General features: G+C 42.3%; 1 protein-coding gene across 1 annotated transcript in view; it reads left to right on the top strand.

Annotated features, from left to right (window-relative positions):
* The window catches only part of LOC116429202 (zwei Ig domain protein zig-8), a 101,919-nt gene that overhangs the window by 54,330 nt on the left and 20,967 nt on the right, over positions 1-26,622 (top strand). The window contains exons 2-3 of the mRNA XM_031981870.2: positions 13,360-13,467; positions 22,970-23,142. Of these exons, the coding sequence (XP_031837730.1) occupies positions 13,410-13,467; positions 22,970-23,142 (231 nt within the window). The 5' untranslated portion in view covers positions 13,360-13,409. The remainder of the gene's footprint in view (positions 1-13,359; positions 13,468-22,969; positions 23,143-26,622) is intronic.

Here is a 26,622-nt window from a genome sequence, read left to right as displayed (position 1 = left end):
GATATTGTCGGCTTCGGGACTAAAAACAATGCGGAGTTTACGTCCAACCGAACGTTTACGTTCACGCAATAACGCATGTAAATCCGCGCGTGGATAGTATTTACTCGAGCGTGAAATAAATCCGTTTCGGGTCGTTACGATCCACCAACAACTGTTCCCTGTCATATTTTTTTCGCTGTAATATCGCTTTCCGGACGCGCCGGCCAGCTTTTGCGGCGAGACCGCTATTAAGTGACCTGATCGGGAAGCGAGGATCAATTAGTGCGAGAATTGACGGAACAATTGAATATTGTTGGTTTAGACAGCGAAACGGACAGCTGATGTGAGAAATAGTTGCTGAGGAGGTTTAAATACATTGGGTTAAGGATATAGAAGCTTTGAACTGAACTGTCATTTTATTTAAATATACAATTGTTATTACTATGTGTCTGATTAATGATTGGATTAACAAATGCATTACAAGTATTATAGATAATAATAATATAAATATTTGCTGCAAAATGTGCCGGAACGCACGTTTGAAGCCTATTAAAATTCTTAAAACTTTGAGTAAACATTGCGCTGAAAGTGTCCGGATATTTTTCATTCAGTCTATGGTGCTCGAAGCGCGGAAGCTTCCTCTTTAAATCGCCGTTTGGATCTCCTCGATATGTCCATTCGTTCTCGAGATATCGTCGTTTGAAGCGAGTCATAATTTTCAATGGTTCGTTATGTCTGTCCGCCTCGCACGCCTCGGTTCTCCATTTCTCGCATGCGTAGCTGGCCCTATCCCAAGCTCGAGCCCCGTGCGCTGGTCAGTGACAGACGCTGATTCAGCAGTTCTTTACTATTAGTTGTACGCACTTCCAAGAAATAATGTAGGTCGCGACATTTCAGCGGCCATTCATTGTGACCGTATCAAAGACCTACTTTGAAGCTTTATATCTCGGGAACGAACTGAGGTATCGGGTTCGGACAAAATGCATTCTAATCTGCATACCGTGCGCTATCTGCTGAACCAGTTTCACAGAGATTTCATCATTCCTTTCAAACAGTGTTCCATCACAGTTTACGTTCCTTTAACGTGTACCTTTCAAAGTTACACCATTATCAAAGAATTACTTTCGTCAAATGTTTTAAAAAATCTACGAATTCTCGGAGTTGTCCGCCAGAGAATCAACTTCACCGATTCGCATTGTTTACAACGAAATTCAAACCGTAGTTCCCCGTCGCGTTCCTTTTATTTATCGCCTCCTCCATGGGATCGCTCGTACAGCAATTTCTATGCAGAGGATTCAAACGCGAACGATCGTTCCGCGATATAAATTCCGACACGCGTTACGTTTGTAATCGCCTTTCCCTCCGCCATAATGTATCGCCGCCATATTTTTGTCCCGGATGAATTGTGCGCCCATTGCTCTCGCTAATACTTTGACGTACACCGAACCAGCATCCGCGGAATCCCGTTCATCCCAGTCGAGTCTGTCCGTACCTAACAATCACCTCCCACCGTATCGCACCGTTTCCCTTATTTCGACTCGAAGGGGCTCCAACCGCGTTCCTTTAATATTTACCGCGACCCAGTGCGTGATTACGCGAGTCGCCGAATGAAACCGCGCACCGTCGCGCCGGTAATGAAGCGTGAACACCCGGGCAACGAAGTTGAACCGCGGATTCGCCGGAACTGTCGGCCGGACACTGACCGCTCGAACGAGCGCAGGAGTTGCGGCGATTTCTAGAGAGCATCTCGTTGAAATACAACTCCAGCCCTGAAAACACTTGAAGTTGTTTGTTTTTTTTCGAGGTTGCCGCATCCCCCACTTCAGAAAATCGTACGAATACACGTTCAGCGAGTTAACGGAACGAACCAGACTCCGAAACAGGTTCCGAACCGGGGAATTTCCGGTGAGGCTCGACCCTCCGTGTATTTCAATTCGGAACGGAGCGCTGATACTGGGATATAAATGCGTGTTCCGCGGGAATTATTCATCGAGTAAGACCCGTATTAATCCGCGACCGGCGTGCTCGCGTTTAAGAAGAAAGGAAAATGCAGCGAGGAGGCGGGAGGAAGGGAGGAACGCTCGTTTAACCTGGAATCGGCTTAATGTCTTTACACTGCCCTGCCCGCTCCACGGCTCGACTCGGCCCATCCCAGCTCATTCGTTATCGGGCCGACTTCCTGTTCCCCCGTTTTCCACGGTTTCGCATATTTTCCACGCACACGATTTAAACCCCGCCGACAAACCTGCCGGGAACGCTCGTTCATGCCCGCGACGAGCTGATTACAGAAAGTTTCGCGGCACGACGCGACGGTGTATCAGTATGTAAATAGTTCGGTGGATATCACCTCGAGACCGTATGACTGAGATCATTACCGTCACGGCATCGCTCTTTCCTTCCGCCGTTAGATGCTCCCTTGCGGTTTCCGCGACGCGCGCGTTCGTGGGGGTTTTTGATGGAACTTCGGTACGCGTGCGCTGAATATTTTATCTTCCGTAGGCGGAACGTTGATTATTCGAATGTTTGAATATTTGACCGTTGGTTACACGCGTCAGCATTGCGGTGTGTGTGTTTATTAGGTGCTAGGTATAATTATTGATATTGATTATTAGGTATAATTATTGATATATCATTGCCGGTTGATGTTTGCTGGGAAATAATAAATGAACATTTTTATACGACAAGTGAATGAACATCATTATGTAAATAGTAAATAAATATCGAAAAATAATCAGAAAATATCATTCTTCATGAGGAATGTAATTATGCTACTAGTTTCTCGATTCAATACATTCTGAACCTACTTCAGATAATCATTGGTCTATTGTATAGAAAAATTAACCCTTTGCACTCGAGATGAGACTCTCAGTTATTCGATTAAACACAGCAAAATTATAAAACTAGGAGTTCAATATTAAATGTTAAATAAGATATCAACACATGAAGCATAGAAATAAAATGATTCTGTCCCGTAATTTACCCAAGACGTCTCTTTATGTAAGTTTCAAATAACATTGTTAATATTTCGCCAGGAAAATAATGGACGTTTATAATTAAAAATATTGTCGAGTGCTTCATTGATTTCATCCTTGATTTCGGTGGAAAGTACTGTCTAAATGTTGGTTGATCTTGCAACCAATAAAAATGATCGCACAGCGTTCACGTCCGGTGCGCACAAACAGTTTATAGTCTCCCCGTGCTCGATCGCATATGCAATACCGTTCCATTGCGCAAAAAGGTCGTCTGCAACTAGTCGTCGAAATTCCGCGGTGCAGTTGAATTTCTTTGTCGGCCGCAAAAACCCGAACGCTACTTGCTCTGTGTTGCGCGTGGAACGGGAGCTGCTGCTATTGGATACGTCGCTTCGAGACGTTTTGGGAGCGCAGAAAAGCGACCGAACTCGTTAACAATTCACGTGCGCGACTAGGTTATTAATTATTGCGCTTGCCCCGGCCGAACGTCGACCTTCTGCGTTCGCGTTTTCTGATATCGGCACGGGACAAGGATCGGGATAATTAATTGAAATGGATAATTACTGGGAAGGAGTGGATATTAGCACTTGTCAGAGACATGGGTACAGAAAAAAATTGTTTCTGGAAGTCGCGATTTTGTTCTGGCGTCTATTTGAATCACAAGCAACTTTTCTGTTCAAAATACATATTAACAGATTGTCGGCTAATTTTCAGAAAATTGAATTGTGCGGATGATTTTCAGTTAAATCAACTTATATCACTATATATGGAAAAACTCGGATATATTGTTATGTAATGTACTTTAAATAGATAATCAATTCGAATGAAATTCAATACTTCTTTAAATGCTGTGATAATTAGCAAAGCTGCATAGCTAAGTGTCTTCATATAAAAACGGGATTTCTCTTGACCAATGTGTTAATTATAAACATTTCTCTAAAAACGCGGGAGATCTCATAGTTCATCGGCAACGTATCGATTTCGAAATACATATTAATTATAAACACTCCCATAGAAAACGCGAGGTCATAGATCATCGGTAACATATCGAGTTCGAAATATATACATATTAATTACGAATAATTCCCTAGTAAACCCAGGATCTCCCACAATTCCTGGGCAACGTGTCATTTTCACCGCAGCATGCTAAATAAATTTCATGCGAATAATTTGTCCAATAACTGTTTCCTGTATCTGCTACACTTCGTCACTCAACGAGCGTCATCCTAACAGACATCCGACTCGTCAAACGGCAACGGACGCGACGCACGGAACAGAATGCGAAAAGTTTCGCCACGTTCCACTGAACGCCAGTCGAAATTATCGCGAATCAGCGTGCACGCGCAGACACGAAAAGAGAATAAAACAGCGGCGAGCGTGTAGAAAACCGGCAGACGGGAATAATTTATCCCGTCGTTCTCGCGAAACGGGCGAGCGAGCCCCGCCGGCCTCCACAATGCTGCAAATTATGCACGGGATAAAGGGTGTACGGCAATTAGATCGCTTCCGTCCCATTGATTCCACGGAATCCCGTTTTTAAAGCGGCTCGTTCGAGCGGCTAATCGAATGAAAAGGCGCGAGAAACGAAAACAACGGGCGACGTGGGAAACGCCGGCCGTTGGAAACGTTTCACGCCGGGAAAGATGTCAGCGGCTCATTGTTGGGAGTTATTGCGCGACAGTAATTGAAATTCGCGCGTCTATACCCGTTCCGCCGGAACGACGCGCATAACGCTCCGTTTACGTCGGAACTTTCATACTCGCGAAGAGAGCATTGATCGCAATGTCGATTAAGACTACTCAAAATTGCTTTCTTCGACGTATTTGTAGCGTAACTACGATAATCGCGTAGCTTCAGTTGTTCGGTCCATATAGCAGGCCCCGTGACTGCTGTAAAGCGCTTGAGTCTTCGTAACTTCGAAGCTTAAACTCAAAGACTGAGTTTTCACAGCTTCGGAAGTTTGATCTGAGTCTTAATTTTTAATGCTCAAGTCTTTACGTTCAAAGAATCAAACGTATCGAGTCTCAGAGCATAAAGACTTTCACTGGTTTTAACCCTCTGCAGTAGAAAGTTTTTCGCTAGAAATACTCAACACTTCAATCAAATATACACGACATTCTTTGAATCTAACTAAGAAAACACACATGAAGAAATAAAGTTATTGCATTCCGATATTTCATAACCCGATGCGTTGTACAAAGTTTAATATCATACATAAGACTTTATAGTTTTGCTATATCAAATCAAGTGGTGACTGAGAGTTATCGCGTGCGAAGGGTTAAAGCTCAAGGCTAATGCCTCGGAAACTAGAATCTAACGCGTGAATCATAGCTACAGCTTTCAACCCCCAAGGCTCAAAGCTCACTTTCGCAAGATTAGGTTCATAAATCCATCAGCAATTAATTTTTACATTCATTATGGAGGTAACCTCAAGAAATAAATAACACGTGTCGATACTTAGATCTATGTTTAGATACATGTTTCTACACTTCGCGTTTACCGAGTATCGCGACTGCGTTGCGAACGCAGTGAAAGTGCAAATCGCGTAAATAAATTCTGCAACAGGAACGCGCTCGTTACGCGTGCAAACGGTCGCGATGATGCGAAACTTGGATGAAGCATGGCGTCGTCCCGTCGGCTACGTGTAGATCATTTATTGCTGCGATATTTCTCGCGCGACTAGCTATTGAATATTGCCATCTACGCCTTCCGCGCGCACACGAGTGGGACTCGCGCTGCGATTTCGGCAGGTCGGCCATTTGTTAGAGAGGCGAGCGGAAAAAATCCGATTACCTGTTACGCGAGCGACAAACAATTTTGCCGACGGTGTCGTTGCTTTAATTCGCGATTTATCAACGGCGCCGACGATCTTTCTCGGCACTCGAACGAAAGGATGATTTTACTTGTCCATCCGTGTACACGCGTCGATCATGAGCATTCGGAATGTATCGTAATTACAATGCGAGTTAATGACTTCTTTGACCAGTTAACTGTGCTCGACGAGTATACTCGTCATCTTAGAATCAATGACACTGCTTCTTTCAATGCTAAATTATTTATTTTTCCAGATAAACACATAATTCTTCGTTTCGCATTAGTTTATCGTTAGAATACATTATTGTAGGAGAAAGAGAATTTTATTAGAAACAGTATTATTATTTCGTGACAACTCACAATAAAACAACTAAATCAAACAACGCACACACTATTTATACACTCAGATGCCCTTGTCTCACTCGCACACTTTCTAGAACATTCTTTCATTACCATGCATTAACTTAACATGTATTTGAAATATTCTAGAGTCATAAAAAACAAACATTATTAACATAAAAATCAATATAGTCTAGAATATTCCAATACTTTCAACATTCATTCAAAACGCTCTCATACACAGTCGCGTCATTCATCTATTGCACACACATTCATCACTCATCAATATGTCTATTCACACACTCAAATACATCCATTCCCACATTATACATGCGTTGGCCTGCGTTTAACGAGTATACACTATTATCTGATTTCATTGCGAGTATTACCAGAAATTTTTGAAATTTCGCAGTTATCCCCTTGCCCTACAACGAGCGAGACTCGTGGTGAAGATTTTCAACATGATTCAACAAATATATATATTACTCAGTTCATTCGAATTCAAAGTAAATATTCCTCTGTAATCAACTATTATACTTAAAAGGAAATATAGGCATAACATATGCTTAGAATTTTCCTCTTTTTCCAATAAATTATTAATAACAAAGTAGCCGTATCGATCAGAGTTGAGAAAGAAATCATAAGTCAAGGGGTTAACAGGTTAATTGATAAAGGTTTCCTTGAAAATAGTCTTTCTTTACAGTAACCAAAGTAGTTACGCATGAATTAGTTCATTAGCACATCACGCGAGATGTGCAGTAAAAGAAGTTCGAATTATCGGATCGAAGTAATCTATATTTGCATATGCAAATCGAGTGCATCGGTTTAGGCACCAGTTATTTTCCCTTTCAAACGTTTGAATGACGGTACGTGCAATTGTTATGCGGTTAGCGCCCGCGAGAAAAGTGCAAACGAAATATCGAGAGACGAAGGTAACCTCGCGAAGTTGCGAATTGAAAGCACGCCGGTTGAAACGTGCTTGACGTCGCTGATAAATCGACGGTGAATTTCAGCGGACGTGGCCGCTGGTGCGGGGCCGTTGTTCACTGAGCTTTTTGCCAACGGAAACTTATCGGATCTTCGCAGATTTGTTTACTGCACACGCGTGCTTTGCTCGCGTTCGCGCGATTTCCCAGCGTCGGTTCCGATTAACGTTTCCGCTGGATGGCGCGCGGCTTAAGAAGCCACCGGTTGGCAATGAATTTTCGGGCTTTACGGGGCCCATAAATCTACGACGTCGCGACGAGCACTTCGACCGTTTTCTTCCCCGTTACAGCGAGCTAACTCGAGTGTGGAATTATGCTGCCTCGTTAAGAAGCCAGACAACGTTGAGACTTTAAAAAATGGCCACGGTTTGTACATTTTTTTTCGCGGGTAATTACTAAGTATAAAATTCCAATTTTTCTACAGTATATGAATGTGAGTTTGAATTTAGTATTTCAATTTTTGGTTGACACTAAACCGAGCAGTTAAATTGACTTTTTGAAAATCCTCTGTAGGGACTTCGAGAGTGCATCTATCGAGACTTTAATTGATTCATAATTCAGTTTGCGTATTGCTAAATCGATTTCTTGAATAATTGTTTAGAGAAGCATCTATCCTTTTAATAATTGGAAAACGAAGAAATCAGGGGTCATTTTGATGATGGATCAAATGCCGAAATTGTTGTCTAGTTTCGAAATCTGATTTTTTTTAAGCATCGGTTGTTTGCTGTCATTGCAGAAAACTGGGGCATTCCAAATGAGAAGTTCTGGTTGAATTATAGGTAGACATGTATTATTTAAAATTTAACAGGTAAATTTCAACAATTATGAGTACAATAGCAATAATTTGAAATGAAGAAAGTATTTTAACTGCGAAAACACAATTTCCAGTATTAAAATTCAACGTAAAAGTTGGATTTATTTCAACCGCCAGGGTGCTCAGCCCTCTGAAAGTCACGCGATGTCGATTTATCGAAACAACGAGCCACGGTGCGTTGGTTCCGGAGTCAGTTGGAGCCGTGTTCTGTCGAGTACCGTTGGCTGTTTACAAAGAAAATCGATTGGCGGCCTTATGTAAATAGTATTACAAAACTCGTGCGATTTCTGCGGTGTGACGGCCTACCTCGTTGCGGCACGCCATCCGCCCGACCTGTTAAATATTTAAAGGGGCGTTAGGTTAAAGGAGAATCGACTGGTTCCATTGCCCGTCGAACGGATCGCCGAGACCTTTCTTTTCCTTGCGGTATCCATTTGTTTCATTTCTATTCTGCTTTATATTCTCTGTTTCGCATTTCAAATTCAAAGATCTGGTTTACTTCCTCTCAATTGTTGAACTGCCGCTGTGGTTAATCAAAATGATTCATAACGTATAGAGTTGTCTATAATTCTATTCGAGAGTTATCTGATTTCACTGAAAATTGCAACAGTTATTTGTAAACCGTGAAACTTCCTGTAAATTCAAACTTGATAGAATACAATTAGAAAAGCAAACATGAGATTGAAAATAGTTTTTCCTAATGAACGCTATAGAAAGCACTGTGCTCTGGATATTTCGTATATATTTTCAAGCGTACATTCTGTAGAATATTGCACTTTAAAATTTTCTATAAATTTGTACAATCTAACGAAAAGGTATTAATCAGGTTGAGATTCTTAAATTACTGGCATAAAGCAATTGTTATCTCAGTGCGTTCAATCATGTTTACATCGAGAAAAGCGAGTAAGAATATATCCTTGTAGACTAAGGGTATTCCAAAATTATTTGTGAAACAATATTGTAGTATCGAGAATATTTATTGTAGGATGAATGGTTTGTTGTGCGTGCGTAAGGGCGACCAGGTCATATTGCGACAGACCGGCGCCGGGATGTTTGGGAAATAGTGTGACTGCGTTTAGACAATTTCGAGTGGCTGAAAGAATGCGAGGAAGAGTATCTGGAACTGAGCGACTGAACCGTGAGAAAAGTGTGTACGTGACTGCGTGAGTTTTGACCATGGACGAAAGATGCGAGTGAGAAGGGTGCAAGGGTGAGAAAGACAGAGCGAATGGGGGTGTGTGATAAAAGCGAGTGGAAATGCGTGTAAGGACACATTTTGGTGAGCGACAGTGGAGAAGGACATTTTGGTGAGCGACAGCGGAGTAGAACATTTTTGGTGCGAGAGTCGTGTGTTGTATTTTACGTGTTGTCCGTATTGTTTCCTTTATCTTATTAAATATATTATTGTTTTCCTAATTCTCTTTTTACTAAAGATCCACATTTTCAAATATCATCTAATAGTAAACCACCACCGATATACTATAAAATTGGGGGCTCGTCCGGGATCGTGAGATCAAGAAATTGTGGAATCACAGTAATTAAGAAAATAGGAAAAGCGTTGATTCGTGTTGATTTGTGCTGACTTGTGTTGAAAATTGCGTTGAAAATGAGTGAAGAAGGAAACAATACCATTGTTGAAATATCTAACGGACAGAAGACCAGCGAAAAGTTGGAGAAGATATACTCCATGAGGCTCACCGAATTGAAGGAAGAACTGGGAAGGCGTAAGCTGAAAAGAACGGGCAACAAAAAAGAGTTGCAAGACAGGTTGAGGGCAGCCTTCATGTTAGAGTTTGAGCATGGAGAAGATGAGGCGGAAGAGGAATCAGAAAGCGAGGTGGAAGAAGAGCGAGATGTTCGAGGTCGTACGAGACTCCACAGCAGTTCACATCTGTTAACTTTTCGAGATGTCGAGGAATCGATGAGTACGTTCAGTGGTGATGATGGGGTAAACGTTCGTTGCTGGGTGGAAGAGTTCGAAGATATGGCTGATGTGTGTGAATGGACGGACGTGCAGAAGGTGGTGTACGCAAAGCGGCTTCTGCGTGGTTCAGCCAAGTTGTTTGTGAACTACGAGAAGTGCGGCAAAAGTTGGATTGCGTTGAGGAAGGCATTGAAGTCCGAATTTACAGAAAGTGTGGATGCGTATACAGTCCACAAAGAATTGTCCCGTCGCAGCAAGAAACCGAGTGAAACATACAACGAGTACATTTACCAGATGTTTGATATCGCGAAACGAGCGGATATGTCGGCTGTGGCAGTTATCAAGTATATAGTTGATGGAATCCACGACGAGGAGGTGAACAAAATGATTCTGTATGGAGCCAGAAGTATTCAGGAGTTGAAGGAGAAATGTATGCTGTACGAGTCGATGAAGGAGAATATGAAGACGAAGAGGAAGCCAACGGAGACACGGTCCAGCCGTGCAGTCGTCCAGGAGGTTGTACGTCGCTGTTTCCTGTGTGGAGATCGGAAACACCTAAGTTCGAATTGTCCAACCAAAAGTAAAGGCGTTAAATGTTTTAAGTGTAGAGAGTATGGGCATATTGCGTCTGATTGTAGCAGTGTAAAACAACCTGTAAAGGACGTAAATAGTGCGTCAGTGGGATCACGGAAAAAGCGTATCAAAGAGGTGCAGATCGAGAATTGTAAGTTGGTAGCGTTAATTGACTCAGGTAGTGACTTAAATTTAATACGAGCAGATCATTACATTAAAATCGGAGCGCCTAAATTGAATAACAGAATTTTGCGGTTTCACGGTGTAGGAACAAAAACAAATTATACTATGGGGGAATTTTCTATTAATATTGTAATAGATAATACAACATATCCGATGAATATGCACGTTGTGTCCGATGCGTTGACGCCACATGATTTAATAATAGGGACAGATTTTCTAGACTCCGTAGAACTTACCATGAAGGGAGGAGAAATTTTGATCAAGAAATTAGATGCGCCGGAAATTTTCAATATTAACGTAGATGACGCGAGTGAGATGGATTTATTGCAGGCTCAAATACCTGAGCACGAAGAGTCAATACAACATATTATTGATAATCATGAAGTTAACAACGCGAAGAGTGCGTTGGCCGAATTTTTATCTCCTGTGAATGATTCTAATGTCGCGATTACGGAACCTTCGAAGAATTTATCAAACAACGCCGGTCAAACAGCCGAGGACAATAGTAGTAAGGAATTAGGGACTATCTCGTTCGATTTTTGTGATGCCGCGGTTACTAGGGGGAATTGCACAGATTTATCGAGTGAAGTTTCTTTCTTGATACCGAGCACGCCTGTCAAAACTGAGGAGAGCTTAGAAACTAGTGGGTCAATACAGATTAAAAACGAGAAAATTGTTAGCGATGTTAAAGCAATTTCGAAGGTAGATAGCTTAAAGGTAACCATCACCCCTTTAGTTGAGAAAGAAGTTGAAGACGTTAAACCCAATGATTATGTGAACGCTTTGAATTGTAATTCTCTGTCATCGTGTATATTGGTGGGTAAAAACGAAAATAATAGAAACAGTAGGCTAGGGAAAGCGAAGCGAAAGGATCGTGGTATTAAAAAGATATTTGAACAGTCAGAGTCTGAGGGGAACATAAGCCTTGCGGTATCTAAGTCGATGCGGACTCAGGTAATTAAACGGGCTCATAAGAACAGGCATTTTGCGTCGGAAAAAACCGAGACCAGATTAAAAAGGGATTATCGGTTCCGAAACTTGCGGGAAAAGGTGGACAAAGTGCTACAAAACTGCGTTGATTGTATTTTGGCGAAGCGTAAGCAATGGAAGCAAGAAGGCTTTTTGAATTGTATAGAGAAGGGATGTGTATTTTCCATGTGCAACGGTGAAGTGCTGTTAGTGACGTTTCACAGCAATTACTTAGGGTCCTTGTTAGCGATAGAACACTGGAAGAAACAGTCAATTCTGTTCCGAAAACCTCGACGAATTATACCAGATACTGACCACTTGTGTAGTGACACCGAGAGAACCTAGAAAGTGACAATGAAACATCTGAGGACAGATGTTCGGTCAGGAATGGCCGAGTGTAGTATCGAGAATATTTATTGTAGGATGAATGGTTTGTTGTGCGTGCGTAAGGGCGACCAGGTCATATTGCGACGGACCGGCGCCGGGATGTTTGGGAAATAGTGTGACTGCGTTTAGACAATTTCGAGTGGCTGAAAGAATGCGAGGAAGAGTATCTGGAACTGAGCGACTGAACCGTGAGAAAAGTGTGTACGTGACTGCGTGAGTTTTGACCATGGACGAAAGATGCGAGTGAGAAGGGTGCAAGGGTGAGAAAGACAGAGCGAATGGGGGTGTGTGATAAAAGCGAGTGGAAATGCGTGTAAGGACACATTTTGGTGAGCGACAGTGGAGAAGGACATTTTGGTGAGCGACAGCGGAGTAGAACATTTTTGGTGCGAGAGTCGTGTGTTGTATTTTACGTGTTGTCCGTATTGTTTCCTTTATCTTATTAAATATATTATTGTTTTCCTAATTCTCTTTTTACTAAAGATCCACATTTTCAAATATCATCTAATAGTAAACCACCACCGATATACTATAATATTTTCGAAGCATTCCCTGTTTCAAGAAGTCTCGTGGAATAACACAAATATTCGGAGTTCAATGGATCCGTGGACGTTGGAGCACGCCGAGAATTCCTTGTCAACGGATACTTTCCGCGATCCATTTTTCCCTTCTCGTGACCCCTGTCGAAAATACTTGACAAAGGTGGGCCACTTGTAGCGAAATCTTGAAGCTTCCAGCGGGGAAGGGTCTAGAGATCGCAACGCTCCTACTAAAACCGATATCGATTGCTGGGGACTTGAACACTGACGTGGACACAGAGCAGAAAGAGAAAATTCTGAGCCAACGTATCCCGAGGCACCGATCTTGTTAGCTTGTATCGAACTTTGTAGCTCGTGTCTCGTAATTCAATTGCATATTCTTACGTGAACTCGTACAAACACGTATTCTAAAAGGAATCTTAAGAGTTTCGTTGGAAATAAAGTCTTGGAATGAAAATAAACTGGAGATTCGACTAATTTTCTCTTCAATGAAATTTTTAAGGTTATCGTAACACATTGCGTACCGGTAACGAGAAATCTCGTTTTTATACAAAGACACTTAGCTATGCAACTTCGCTAATTACCACAGCATTGAAAAAAGTATAAAATTTGATTCGAATTGATTATCTATTTAAAATATATTACATAGCAATATGATTTCTGAAAATTAGCCGGTACGCAATGTGTTAAAATCGGTACATCATTTAAGTTTGAGAAATGAAAATGATTCGAATTGCACGGAGATATTTTGAAGCCAATGTCAGCGATTCCTCGTGAATAATGACTATCTCATGGCTCTCACTCTTGGACGAACGAAAATTCATTAAAAATCTTCCCCGGAAGCCTGTATCTTCACCCAGTTCATTTTTCTCTGTTATAGATACCTACGATGAACGTCTGAAATAACGACGTTACAAATTAATTGTCAACATGAGAACGCTGCTGATCCTGGCGAGCATTTTCCTGGAAATACAGCTTCATCTCTCCGGTGAGTAGTATCATTTGTCACCTTCCTCATTAGCATAAGAAACAACCTACACAAAATAATCGTGGGACGACTGTCACCGAGGTCTGCTGTGTAATTCGTGATGAAGGAAAGCTTCGGGTACGGTGACTGTGCGTTAAATAAACAGGAGTATTGGCAAAGGAATTCATTAGGTCTCGTTTTTTCGTGACATCTATGCCAGGTTCGCGATAAATCAAATGAGTCACGAGTTACATCTAAATTAAATAAGGAACTGAAAATTCAGAGCAAACTCAGGTTAAGTTTACGCCATTTCTCAACACGCTGAAAGCCATGGGGTCACCGGCGACCCCCAACCAAATCGAATTACTATAGTTCGCTTAATTAAACAATAATTATTTGAAAAAATGTCTATATTACTAACGTAATTCAATTAAATAATTCAATATTCTATTTTCTTCACTTTAATAATCACATTAATAATCAAGGCTTAAGATTGAATCTATCTTTGATCTACTTATGAACTATATCCAAACTATAGTTATATATAACCTATCCTTCAGTCAAATCTAAATCATCCTAAACGACTCCTAAACCTGCATAGCTATAAATAAAAACCGAATCCATGAAATCTAAAACCTAAAATTACGTCTACCCTAAGTTGGACACATCTGAGAAGACAACATTAGTAAACCGATTGGCAAGAAAATTCACGACCCAGTTCCCAATGAAAGAAAAAGCCGAGATGACTCCGAGTAAACAGAACTATCGAAAAAGGAATTAACCACGTTGTCAGAAATCAGGGAGACAGGTCAAGTTAGAATCACGGTCTGAGGCGACAGGTCTATGAGCGCGTTTCGCGGCGCTCTTATTCGCTCGCGTTTCACCCGGTCGTTTCTGTGCTGACACAGAAAACACTTAATTCACTGTGCCAGTTGATGGCTGACAAGTAATATCCGGTTATCGTGTTCCCGAAGACCGCACAAACTTTCGGCTCGTTAGCGCGGCTGGAAACTTTCCGACGGCCATAAACCATTCGTTTCTCGATGGCGGAGCACCGGCGTCGCCTTACTTAGCTCCCCCGAGCGAATTCGTTCGATTCGAGCGGCGAAAGCCCGCGGATCCAGCTTGTCATCGTCGATCGATGATCTCCGACAGCGTATTTTCCCCATGAATCACCGCGCAACCGTGGTCTGCGTACGCGTCGGCCACGGCGGACCGCCTTGGGATCGTCGGCTCTAATTGAAAGTTTAATTAAACGCCGGCGCAATCTCCATTAACCGGGCGTTTTACGATTTCAAATTGTCCGGGACTCCCGAAAATTGGTCGAAATTAATTTTCAACTGCCCCGCTAATTGGTGAATTCAATTTTCGGCAATGGGGGACAGTCGCCGGCCATTTCCGACGGATGGTTCCGACTCGAACCGTTTTTCCGACGATTCTTCGGAAAGCGACTGTTTCCGTGGAGAACGGTGAATTCTGTTCTAAATCCAAGATTCAAAATCGCGCGACCTCCGATCGTTCGAGCTATTTGAAAACGACTCGCGGAATTAAATTAACGAGGAAAGCGCCATCGAGGATTCAACACTAACTACCAAATGGGTCAAAATGAGCCATTTCTTCGCGATTATTAAAAAGATCATAAATTTGTCTCTAATTATTAAAGAAATTAATTTATCGATACGTAAGCTGAATTATAAATCAATTAAAGTCCCGATAGATGCACTCTTGAAGTTTCTGTAGAGGAATTTCAAAAAGTCGGTTTAACTTCTCGGTAGTTTTAGTGTTGTGGATCGTATAACGTTATGGGCGTGGATATGGCCATAGCGGAGGTCGATAGGTTATCATCGACGCACTCCCAGGTGCTCGGATAAATTTGATTTTGCTGCTTCGAACTTGCTGATGTTTTGATGCGGCTTTATACTGTTGACACCTATGGTGATGCATAATTTTATGGAGTTATTTGAGGACGTTAGTATAGAATTGATATTTTTATAGTATCCGATAGGTTTTACGGGAAAGTGAGCTACTCTGTGCTTCAAGGTACTCCATATGTGCTAGGAATATATAAAATTTGATGTTATGCGAAGGTAAGTAACAAAGAAAGGTGAATCAAGTCTCATAAACTGTTATGTCGGCTACTAAATGGCGCTATGATTCATATTCGTCAAGATAATCGTTTTATACGTGTTCACTGTAATCCATTTTAATTCCATAAAGTTGAATCCTTATCGCGTAATTAAACTACTAAATGAAATTCCACTCGACCTCTTCAAAGAGCCACGAATTCCTCGTTAATATCATAATGAAAGAAACAAATACCAAAGAACATGATAATACGAGACACGAGAGACGAGGATTGAATTACGCTTCATAAACACAGAATGATAACGCAAACGCTTTAAAACGTCTTTCGATAATGCACACACCTTCCGCTCGAGTGTACCCAGTTCATCGTTAATTTTCGCGCGCAAACTCCTCGCAGCGTAATTTAAGAATTTCCGGCAGCTCGCTGATGGGTAATTAATTCGTTTCGCGGGGGGGAACTGGACCGGCCGTTAACTCGCCCGCGATATTCCGTCGCCGGGCGCTTCATCGGAAACTTGTGTACACTTTTTTAATCAAAACTTGAGTAATCCTTTCGTTCCCGGTCGACGGGCACTGCCAAAATGCAGTCGACGCTTATTTGCAATTAAAAACTTATTTGGAATTTTTTGGTAAGCCATCATTCGATCTGTAGCTAAGTTGTATGTAAGAAATTAAATGTAGTAATGACTGTACTATTTAGGACGCTTAATCCTTAGAAATTGAGTGTTATATTAGTGGCTACAGTTACGACCTAGAATCGGAAGTCGCAATCAAAGAATTGAATTATGTAAACGATACGAAATTAGTAAGATTAGTAACAGTTTCATTATTCTCTAGTATTTAAAAGTTCGACATCTAATTTAGCTTCCTATGGGGAAGATTTGGCTTCTAAAAATCGTCGTTCGCAAAGGCATCAGCTGTATTAATCTATTAACCAATTATTAAACAACTATAGCACCTATTAGTAAAACTTTGTAGCTTCGTTCGAGTGAGATGTGTTTGTTCGAGTACCAAGACAAAAGAAATTCGTCGACTCCCTATTCGTGAAGATCGATCCTTCCTGTATCGATCCCCACCCTCGTGTGCTCCTCAGCTTTCCCTGGGAAAGTAGAACAGGAAAAGCGCCCTCAGCTTCATACGTTTATCCCTCATCACAACCACAACATCTGTAGAACATTCGCGAGTATCGACAGGATTGTCGAAGGACGCTGTGCCTGGATAGGTTCCGCAGTTCAGACATTCTCACTTTCATCGGTCCTCAATATGTTGTCGTTACCTGCAAATCTATCTCTTTAAGTCTCTCACGATTTCTTACGTTTATTACGTTGTCGTTGCGTATGTAAATTTGCATGCCAAATTTAAGAGAACGAGACAGTGTACAAATACGAAACGGTTCTTGGAAGAGACAAAACGGAGGTTTCTAGCACAAAGAATTAAATACAGTCAAACCTGCTTTTGTACTGTAGACAGGGACCGCATAAAAGAAACCGCAAAGAAAATGTTTAGAAACTTACGAAATAGTGAGAAAGTGCTTTCAAACGAAATAATCAAATTACACATGGAATCATTTAAAAAAAATTCACAGAACAAAAATTGCACACACTGTAATTATAAATGAAATGAAACAGAGTAACTCTATTTATATTGTTTGTGTATATTGTTTATATTTATATTAGTCATGATATGTTTTTTGTTTATATTTATATTAGTCATGAAATGTACCATTAATATTTCATTAGAAAACTACGAATATATCCAACGAGAAAACTTTCTAGTGCAAAGAATTGAATATCCCTAGCGAGAAACTCCCGAGTGCAGGGGACTAATGTTAATCCCACGGAGGAGTGAACATTTTTCGAACCCCGTAACGCGGGGAATCGGTATCGAGGGTGTTCGTTATATCTGGCCGTCAAGCGGTTAGCCGACTGCCGCGGGAAGCGGCGCTGGCACGTTTATCGCGCGCCGCGCGCATTGTCCGTTCACACGTGCGGCAACAAAGTACGCTGCAACGGCGCGGGGAGGCGCGGCCCCGACCGCTATCGCCGTTGTACCTCGTAAAAAGACGATAATGCCGAACGAGAAGGTGCTTCGCGCGGCTAGGAGAGCTCGTAACGCGGCGGGACACGTCGGCCCAGCCTGTAAAGTACGGCGCGCGCGCGTTAAGCGCCATCGCCTGGGCCACGTCGCGGCCCGAAACGACATTGACGTTATAGAAATTATTCAGCAGGTTATCCGACTCGATCCCGCCGGAAAACGGGACGCCGGAACGGCTTCTCCGTGTTTAGAGATGGATCCCGGAATTTTTTACTGGCTGCGCCGTTTCCGCATTTGCCTCGTGATTGAACGAATGTCGGAACTTTCGAGCGCCGTTCGCTCTATAGGTAAACGAATCTTTTCTCAACGGTGTTTGAACTAGTGTTTCTCGGTGGTTAGAATTGCGAGGTTCTGTTTTCTTTTAATGCATATGGGATTCATGATTATTCTATGGTGAAATTAGAGTTAGTTTGTAATGGAATTATCGAATGTTGAATTAGTTAGTTGTTGCAGTGATTTCTTCTTGATTGCGAATTGTTTTGTCGTTAATCGTTTGGAGAAAGAGGGATTGTGTGATTGTATGTCTATGTTTATTGTATAGATTAATTATTGATAATAGAAGAGTAGCGTTTCGTTTACTCGTTACATCTGATAGTTTCTTTGCAAATTTTTGTCAGTTTGATACGATGCTTAAGACGAGTGGTTAGCAACTATCGTGAACTGTGGAAAATTAAATGGACAGAGTTGTAGAATATTGTGCGTGGACTGGTATGGAGCACTGCTAGAAAAACAATTAGTCAGACATTGGGTAGATGTATATAGCGCGGAGCTGGGGAATCGGTGATTGCAGAGAATGGAGATTCAATCGGTCACGGGACAGTCTGCGCTCTATAGTTCGCTTTTTGTCGCGATATTCACAAAGACTGAACGAACGTATTTCTACTATTGGCTAGAGCTGCAGCGCTCACGAATCGGATTAGTTATCATCGTTCGACAAAGAGCAGAATGAAGTACAGGCACAGTGAATGGGACGTACTTTTAAATCAACGGCGCGAGCGTAACAGCGTTCATCATTTTCTACAAACGAAAAATCAGAAAATATTGTCATTTTCGAGAGCGGATTTACTGTTCCCCTTCCAACGGTTTGTTCTCGTTCTCCGATTGTGGGAATTCTAAATGCAAATTTAATTAGAATGTAGCATATTTTTTATCGAATGCGATCTCGTTTCGATATTTTTAAAGTCGTAAAGGTATGCAGTTTTAAGTGTTTCAATTGTAGATCCTAAAAATATAGATGTATTATATGGGGGGGATATAAAGGATAAGGAGATTATATTTTATATTGTTATGAGGCTACACGTGGCGGCACGAAGTGTGCAGTTTTTATGGAACATTTTATGGCATAATGGTTTCTTCATGCACAACAGGCGCTTTAATGCTTATGAGCCGCGGGTGCATATAATATGAATATAATTTATGTACACACATTATACGTGCATATACTTGGAAGTACTTGCAACTATAGTTTCGTGTGTACCCATTAGAAGTTTTGAGTGCATAACAGACGTACTAAGTGCTCGAACGATTCAGGACGACGTAATGTCTCTTACAGTCTCCGGCGATTATTCTAATCAAATAGAATCACTTCACACTGCGCAATTACATCTTTAAATGTACTTTGTAAATACCATACAGCTGTTTCTTTCTCGACAGAAAAAATGATGACCAACAAATTAGATCGTATACAATAGCTCTCATTTCCGAGAAGAGAGTTTCCTGTGAAAAGTGCTCGTTTCCATGAAATTTCAAAGCTTCACGGTCATTTGCTCTATTGCAGACTAATCCGTAAGTGCGCGCATTAAACCGCGTCGAATAAAAGTGTCATAAATTCGCAAGCGTCTGCAGTTTGCCCGCTCATTCGCAGCGTCGCGTTTCATTTAATCCTCGTTCTACTTCAAGGAAGTTTTAATAAAGTACACTAAAACACTTGTGCATAATTCGCAGGAGTATCATTCCCAGGCTTCCATTTGAAAACAACATTGTTATAAGTCCGCTAAATCGTCCTTGTCCCCATTTCCATTACTTCAATTGTACCATGCAACGAATGAAATTCCAACAAACTCGATGCTTACAAAGTAGATCACTCCAAGATTCTCATGTTACGAGCAGATACACTCAAACAGGTCGATCCACACTAGAATCACTTCGTTCTCCTCATTAACACTTACCAAACATTCTCCTCCTTAACACTTTAACTGCCACGTCACCCGAACACGGGTGACACGATTTTTAACGTAATCTTGAACATTTTCTTGGTTACGTATCGAACGAAGTTTTATTGAATGTGTGAAGAATAAGGGAAGTAGTAAAGTAATCGCTACGAAGAATCTTGCCTCCTTAGTTTTTGCTTTATTAAGAAAACCGTTTCGATTGCATGGGAGCTTTGATGGTTACTTGGCAGTCGAAGCGTTAACAATTACAAACACCACTGATACAAGATCCTCAACTCACGAAACTCACAAACATTCGATCAAGGTAAATCGATTCTCCTCATTAACCGATACGAGACAAATCAACGATCCCAAGTCACGCGCAGGCTCCGGGGAGCGATTCTTCGAAAAGTTGCCGGTGTGTGCGAAACGTAGCGCAAACAGAGGATCGAACAGGGACGCGTGTAAACGTAGCCGTGTACGGCCGCCGGTGTACTTTTCAATTAGCGGCGGGCTCCGTGGGCGGCGTCGAAGGAAATTATAGCGGCGAACGGTGAGCGACGGTGCCAATAAAAACGCAATAAATCGCGGAGGCTTCCGGTGGCCAGGCCGTCGCGTCGGATCTAGGCCGAGCTGTCGGAAGAGAAAGAACGGAGCGGGCCGGGCCTCGCTCTCGTCCCGGGGAAGAAAACCGGTCGATCTACGGTCGCGTGCGAGCTTCCCGTTTCCGCGTTCGCGTGCGATCGCCGCGCAACGCGAGGGGGGCAGAGGATTCGCCTCTCTCCGGCGTTCGGTCCCCGTCAGCGGGACGATCCGCGGCCACAGCGAAGCAGGTCAGGTTTAACGAACCGTCGAACGAGCCTCGCGCCACGGTAACGAGAGCTAATTGCCTACGTTTTCATTGTGTACACTGCTCGAGTGTACGCGCCGCCTGAACAGACGCTTCCTCTCGTCCTCGTTTAGCTGTGTGTGCGAGTTATACGACATACGACTACAATCTTATTACGGGGTGGACGAATCTTATTGGCGGGGCCTTGTTGCAGTTAAACGATACCCGAGAAACCTCGCCAGTCGCAAACGAGGCTGGTTCGATGTGTCGAGAGAGGTCGGAGGTTTCTGTTCGGGGACTTTGTGGAGGTAGATTCTGCGTCAGTCGTTATTAGGGATGGTTGGGTTGATTAGAGGGCCTGCTGGTTAATTTGTGTAGCGGGATTCTGGATACTTAGGAACAGTTTTTGTAATAAACGCTTTCAGTTTGGAAAGAATTCTATGTTATTGTTTGGTTAAGGGGAATGTTCTATGGAAGATTGAGGAACCTGTGATATAAAGTCAAAGGGGTTTTCGTTCTGCGCGCGTTCTGCAGTGTAGAAATATTGATTCTGAGTTAACCAGTCGAATGTGTTCCTTACATCTAACATTTCAAGGAGTTCGGAATGAAATTATTCTTCGTTGCACTTGCCGTTCCACATTCAATGCACGTGTGTTCGATATGAGAGCTAGATTAATTAAGTACATCAGCGATGACTGACGGGATAAACGCGATTACCGATATTCTAAATCAGTATCCATCCATCCTCCATTAATCCTCCGTTAAACTTGTCGACTGAATGTTAACACATTGTGAAAGATGGAAAAGTAGGAGAAGATCGAGAAGAAGAGAAAAGATTCGAAAGATAGAGAAGAAGAAGGATAACGGTGAAACGGCAAGTGAAGAGGTGCGTAATAAAAAGTGGGAAGTTTCCAGGCCTGCGAGGGCCTGCCCGTCGACTGGGCAGTTCCGAGCGAGGCCTGGAAAACCTTTGGAAAATCCCGCAGGCCCGCTAGGGTCTGGTCGCCAAATGTGCGATTGTACGAAGCAGACTCGCGCGGAGGAACAGTTACAACGGTAGAAAGTGAAAAAGGGAAAACCAGTGGCGTAAGGCAGCTTTTCGGCCACAGGAGAAACCTCAGCATCGAGAGCACGTCCACGTATCATTTCAGATCGCGGAATTTCTAGTTCCGATCCCTTATCCGCCTAAGGGCACGAACTTCTTCAATTATTGCCGGCAACCCGTCGTAACGTCCCGTCGGCTGGAGCGGAACGGATCGCGACCCAGATTCCGAACGGAAAAATATGCGCATACAGCGTGAAACGCGAACGGCTGGGGACAGCGGCGGGGCGAGTTGCGGCGCCGGGAACGGCTCAGCGGAACTAAGTGTTTTCGAAGTGAATTTCCCACGTGAGCCTAGTAGATTTGTACCAGCCCGTTCGCCGCGGCGGCGAACGCACGCGGCAAAGCCGCGTAATTGTCGCGAGACTAAGTTATTCGTTTAAGCCACTTACCGCGACGGTCGGGTTATGCGTTATCGCCGGGACGGAGGCTGCATTAATCTCGAGGCGGCAGAGGAATCCTGTCCGGGCCATTGCCTCGGCATCCGGCGTTTATTGTGTGCCCTTCGCCACGAAAATCGTCCTTAATCTCTGATCGCGGCTGCGCTTAGGCACCAAAGCCAGCCAGATTTTCGGCGCGACCGAGTCTGCGGACGTTCTTCCGGATTTCCATGGAAATTTATTCTGGTTAATCGGAAAATCTGCCGCGAACGGGGGAAATATAGACGGAACGATGCGTGGATTATGGTTACAACTGAGAAATTATTTTAAATTGTAAGCTTGTTTTGAATTTTTTTAAGCATTTCTAGATTCAGATTATTCTGAATTTTTCAGCTCGTTTGTAATAATTGAACTTTTTAACTCGTGATAAGTGATATTTGTATTGGGATTGATTAACCCTTAGCACTCCACATAGTTTTGTGACGTGTCAGCAACTCCTACCAATTTTGATAGTAGTCCTACTGAAAATTAACACTGTTATAACATTTCTTAGATCTTTAATTCCCTTCTCAGTACAAACTTTATATTTGGAAGATCTAATAATCTTAAGGTAGTTTTCTTAAAATTCACTAAAAAATTTCATATTAGAACTGGTGCAATATTGGAGCCTACAGAGTTCAAAGGGTTAAGTTGATTAAGTTGTAAGAAGATACTAGAATTCTTGTAGTCAATTGTTTCTGGAAGGTGTGCGAAGGAGTTTTACATAGGAAAACGGTTAATTTCGGTTAGTTGCGAACTAATGGAGTGTAACAAGTTTATCGCACTTTCAGTGCAGGAGCATGTAGTGTTTCAAGTAGTATATCGTGTTACTTTTACTTTACAGGCAGCCAGGCAGAGCACCAGCGATCCTCAGGCGCCAACAACGAGGTGGTGCCGTTAAAGGAATCCGCCGATAAAGGCGAGGATGTTATCAAGGGTCCCGTCACTGAGGTCCTCGCGCAAAGCAGAAGCACCGCCACTTTGCCCTGCAAGATCAGCGATCCCGGTGCTGGGACCGTAAGTGTCTTGTCGCTGCGATAACTTGTATTACATAATTTAATCGTGCAGCGTCTATCATCTCATTATTGCGTCGCTCCTTCAAGTTTGTCGCAAGTTAATCGATCTTGAGTTCAGGGCATGGGACGCTAAAGGCATCCAGCATTTATCAGCAACGCGTTGTAGTAAATTGGTTTATATGTTTTTCAACCTATTTCTAATTTAAGGATAGTTAACCGTTTGAGTGCCGAAGAGCGCTGTAGCTGTCTTCTTCTGTTGCGCCAAAATTGCGGAGAGCGCGGAGGCGCTTCTGTTTAGCAGTATCAATTATAACTTTCTTACTGTGTTTTTCAAGAAATAAATCAAAGTAAATTTTTTGATATTTTTTGTAATAACACAATATTTGTGATCTCATTAGATAACTACTCTTATTAATTTCTTCTGCATACACACCCACTTCCGCATTTTTGGTAAATATTCGCAAAAGTTGTTTAGCATCCAAACGGTTAATAATGTTATTTTCATTTTAAAAGAATCGAAGAGTATTTATAGAAACGGTTGTAAGTGGAAATATAAAATTTTTCAGGAGGAAGAAAGAAAAAGAACTTTCAATATTATGAATATTACGAATGAGAAATGTCATTGATGACCCCTTACAAAAGCAAAATTTCACTCAAATTGTATACTACAATATGAGAGTAGGAACAGAATTTTTGACGCTTAGAGTGTCTTTTACAAGAACTTTTCAATTATTTTTAATTGTACATTCACATCAGAAGCACGACTATCTTTAAACAACGAAAACTTCTGAACGCTGTAACAACCGATAGACGATCATCGGTTACGAACACGCTCCAACTATGATCGCTGAAACGTTCCTTGCGAATACCTCTCGAAACCCATGAAACGAAACTTGCCGCTGGAAATTGACGCAACTTCGGGTGCAGATATCGAACTCGATCCGGCCCCGAGCAATCAGCGAAACTCGTCAATGCGAACTTCGAAATCAGAAGTGTCTGTCTAAAATTAGTTTCACGGTAATCCGGCGGATCGTCTTGGTCCTCTTTCAGCCGCGCAACAACACGACAGCGATCCTCGGTCGCTTCTCCCCCGTGGCGGATTATTCCGACGGTCATATCAATCTCCGGAATCGTCGCGGAATGACGTCGGAATAAAAAGGAGAAACCAAAATCCCGAGCAGCAAATGAAACCCACCGATAACAACCGTGACCGAGATTCGATCGGGACCCAGAGGGCGATGGAAATAATACCACGAAGATTCCGGCGTAATAACGTATCGAATATTTTCGCGTCTGGGCACCGCTGCTCGAAAATTTTATTTTCCGCAAAAATTGAAATGATAGTAAATCCTGAATCTCTCTCCAGTATGCATTCCGTTCTTTACTGTTCCTACCTTTTATGTATCTCCGCTCTGCCGGTATTTTTTACCTCCGTGTACGTGTACATATGTGGTACATACAGTTCCACGTGTATATACGGGGTGCCACTGTTTTAAAGAATCGAACTTTATCGATGCGTTTTACGGACATAAGGAAAAGTGTCGTATGAACGCAGATTTGGGAACAGTTCATAGACAAGCGGTACGAAAAATGTGAAACTAAACTGAAATAATATTAACTATGCAATATTATTAGCATGATGATACATAGGACGTTAAACTCGAAGTGTGAATAATTCAATTTTCTAAGGACGTCAAGCTTTCGAAACAGTTTCAAACGGAAATGTAAAGATTTCTTCGATATACTTACTATTTTCTATAATATTATCTTACTATTATTTCCCATATTATTATCCTATTATCTGAATATTATCTCCCATAGCTTCTCCATAAATCATCCAAAAACCTACGTTCGTACAACATATTATCCTCGTTCCTTTTGCCAGATCGAACTGGTAAAGTTTAATTATTTAAAACTAAGGCACCTTGTACATGTAGGTATCGGATCAGCCAGCCGCTCATCCACTCCTCTCTCCACACACGACTGTTCAATTTTCATTTCCCGTCAGAGCAGCGAGTTGAGCGATTTTCATTTAATTTCCGTTCGCCAGACGGCACACGCGGCCCAATCGGGGGAAAAGGGCCGCCTCCCGCGCGCATCCAGATAACACGGCTGTCTCTCGAGTCTTAAAACCCGAGGCCACAATTCTATATTAATATTGATACGAGCTAACTATCGCCGCGCCGTGGATTGAAACGGGGTATTTGTTCTACGCGGAACTGTTTCACGGACGGGAGACAAGAGCGGTCCGGTCTACGCGGAAAAATAAATGGGAAATGTAGAGCGCGGGCTGGTCTCGTTTCGCGCTTTCGGTTCGAGGACATTCGGATGGAAATAACAGGGCGACGCGTAATTTTTAAATCCTGCATGTTTTATATTTTGACGGCGTCTGACCGTTACTTGAAATTTCTAATTCAACACTGGAATATAAGGAAACCGAACTGGGTTAATTAAATATTTTCAGTGTGAAAAGGAGAGTATTAAGTCTTTGTACATTTTTCATTACAAACACTCATTATTTTCCGGCGACATATTAACAATATTATTTGCAACTTACATAAAGAAACATCTTGCATGAATTATGGGGCAGAGTTGTTTTATTTCTGTTTCATGTGTTAATGCCTAATTCAACATTTTATATTGAATTTTTCAGTTTATAATTTTGTTGCGTTCAATCAAATGGCGACTAAGCGTTTCGAGTGCGAAAAGATCAATTTTTAGTATTGTTAAAATTCTACCTTTACTGGACTTCAGCCCGCTGCTGTACACGCACAAAAGTGTGCGGTGTAATTGTAGTTACTGTCCAATGTAGGTAGAGACAATCAGTATGCAAATAATAGTGACACAAATACGAGTGCATAGAAACTGGCAATCAAGTTATTATCATACACGAGATTAGTTTCCAGATTAGTTCCACGTGAATCGAGGAAGAACGGGATTCAAGCGCTATTTATCTGTCGTCGCTATTCAGTGCAAGTAGAAAAGTGGAGTAGCAGTCAGACAACAATCACGGAACTGTATCTTCCAGAGGAAACAGATCTCCGCTGGGAACTTGTTTTATTTCCAACGAAAATAGTTTCATTGACAACACACACACACAATTTAGGCGTTCTTCATAAACGGAACATTGTTTTCTGAGGCAGCAGTAATTTGTTGCTACGAGGATATTATTTTGCTTTCTAAGGCACAGCCGGCATTCGGAAGTGTATCCGGTCAAGCTGAAGAAATGCACGCGACCGCTTGTCTTCCGAAACGAACCGTCCCCGCGGCGCAACTCGGCAAGAACAAACATCAAAGTGGAACACGGACAAAGCAAAGTTTCATCTAATGTTGTTCAATAGATCGCGACGATACACACGCCCGTCTCGTCCGACTCGATTGCCTCGAAACTTCCAATCTATTCTCGGAATTGTTTCTTTCGCCTTATCAATTCAATCGGCGCGAGACGCGTAGCCCGCTCGGCGCTCGTTTCGAAAGGAAA

The sequence above is a fragment of the Nomia melanderi genome, chromosome 3, assembly GCF_051020985.1.
Source record: "Nomia melanderi isolate GNS246 chromosome 3, iyNomMela1, whole genome shotgun sequence".
Classification (NCBI taxonomy): domain Eukaryota; kingdom Metazoa; phylum Arthropoda; class Insecta; order Hymenoptera; family Halictidae; genus Nomia; species Nomia melanderi.
The sequence above is the reverse complement of the archived record's forward strand: the minus strand, read 5'-3'. Positions and strand labels throughout refer to the sequence as shown.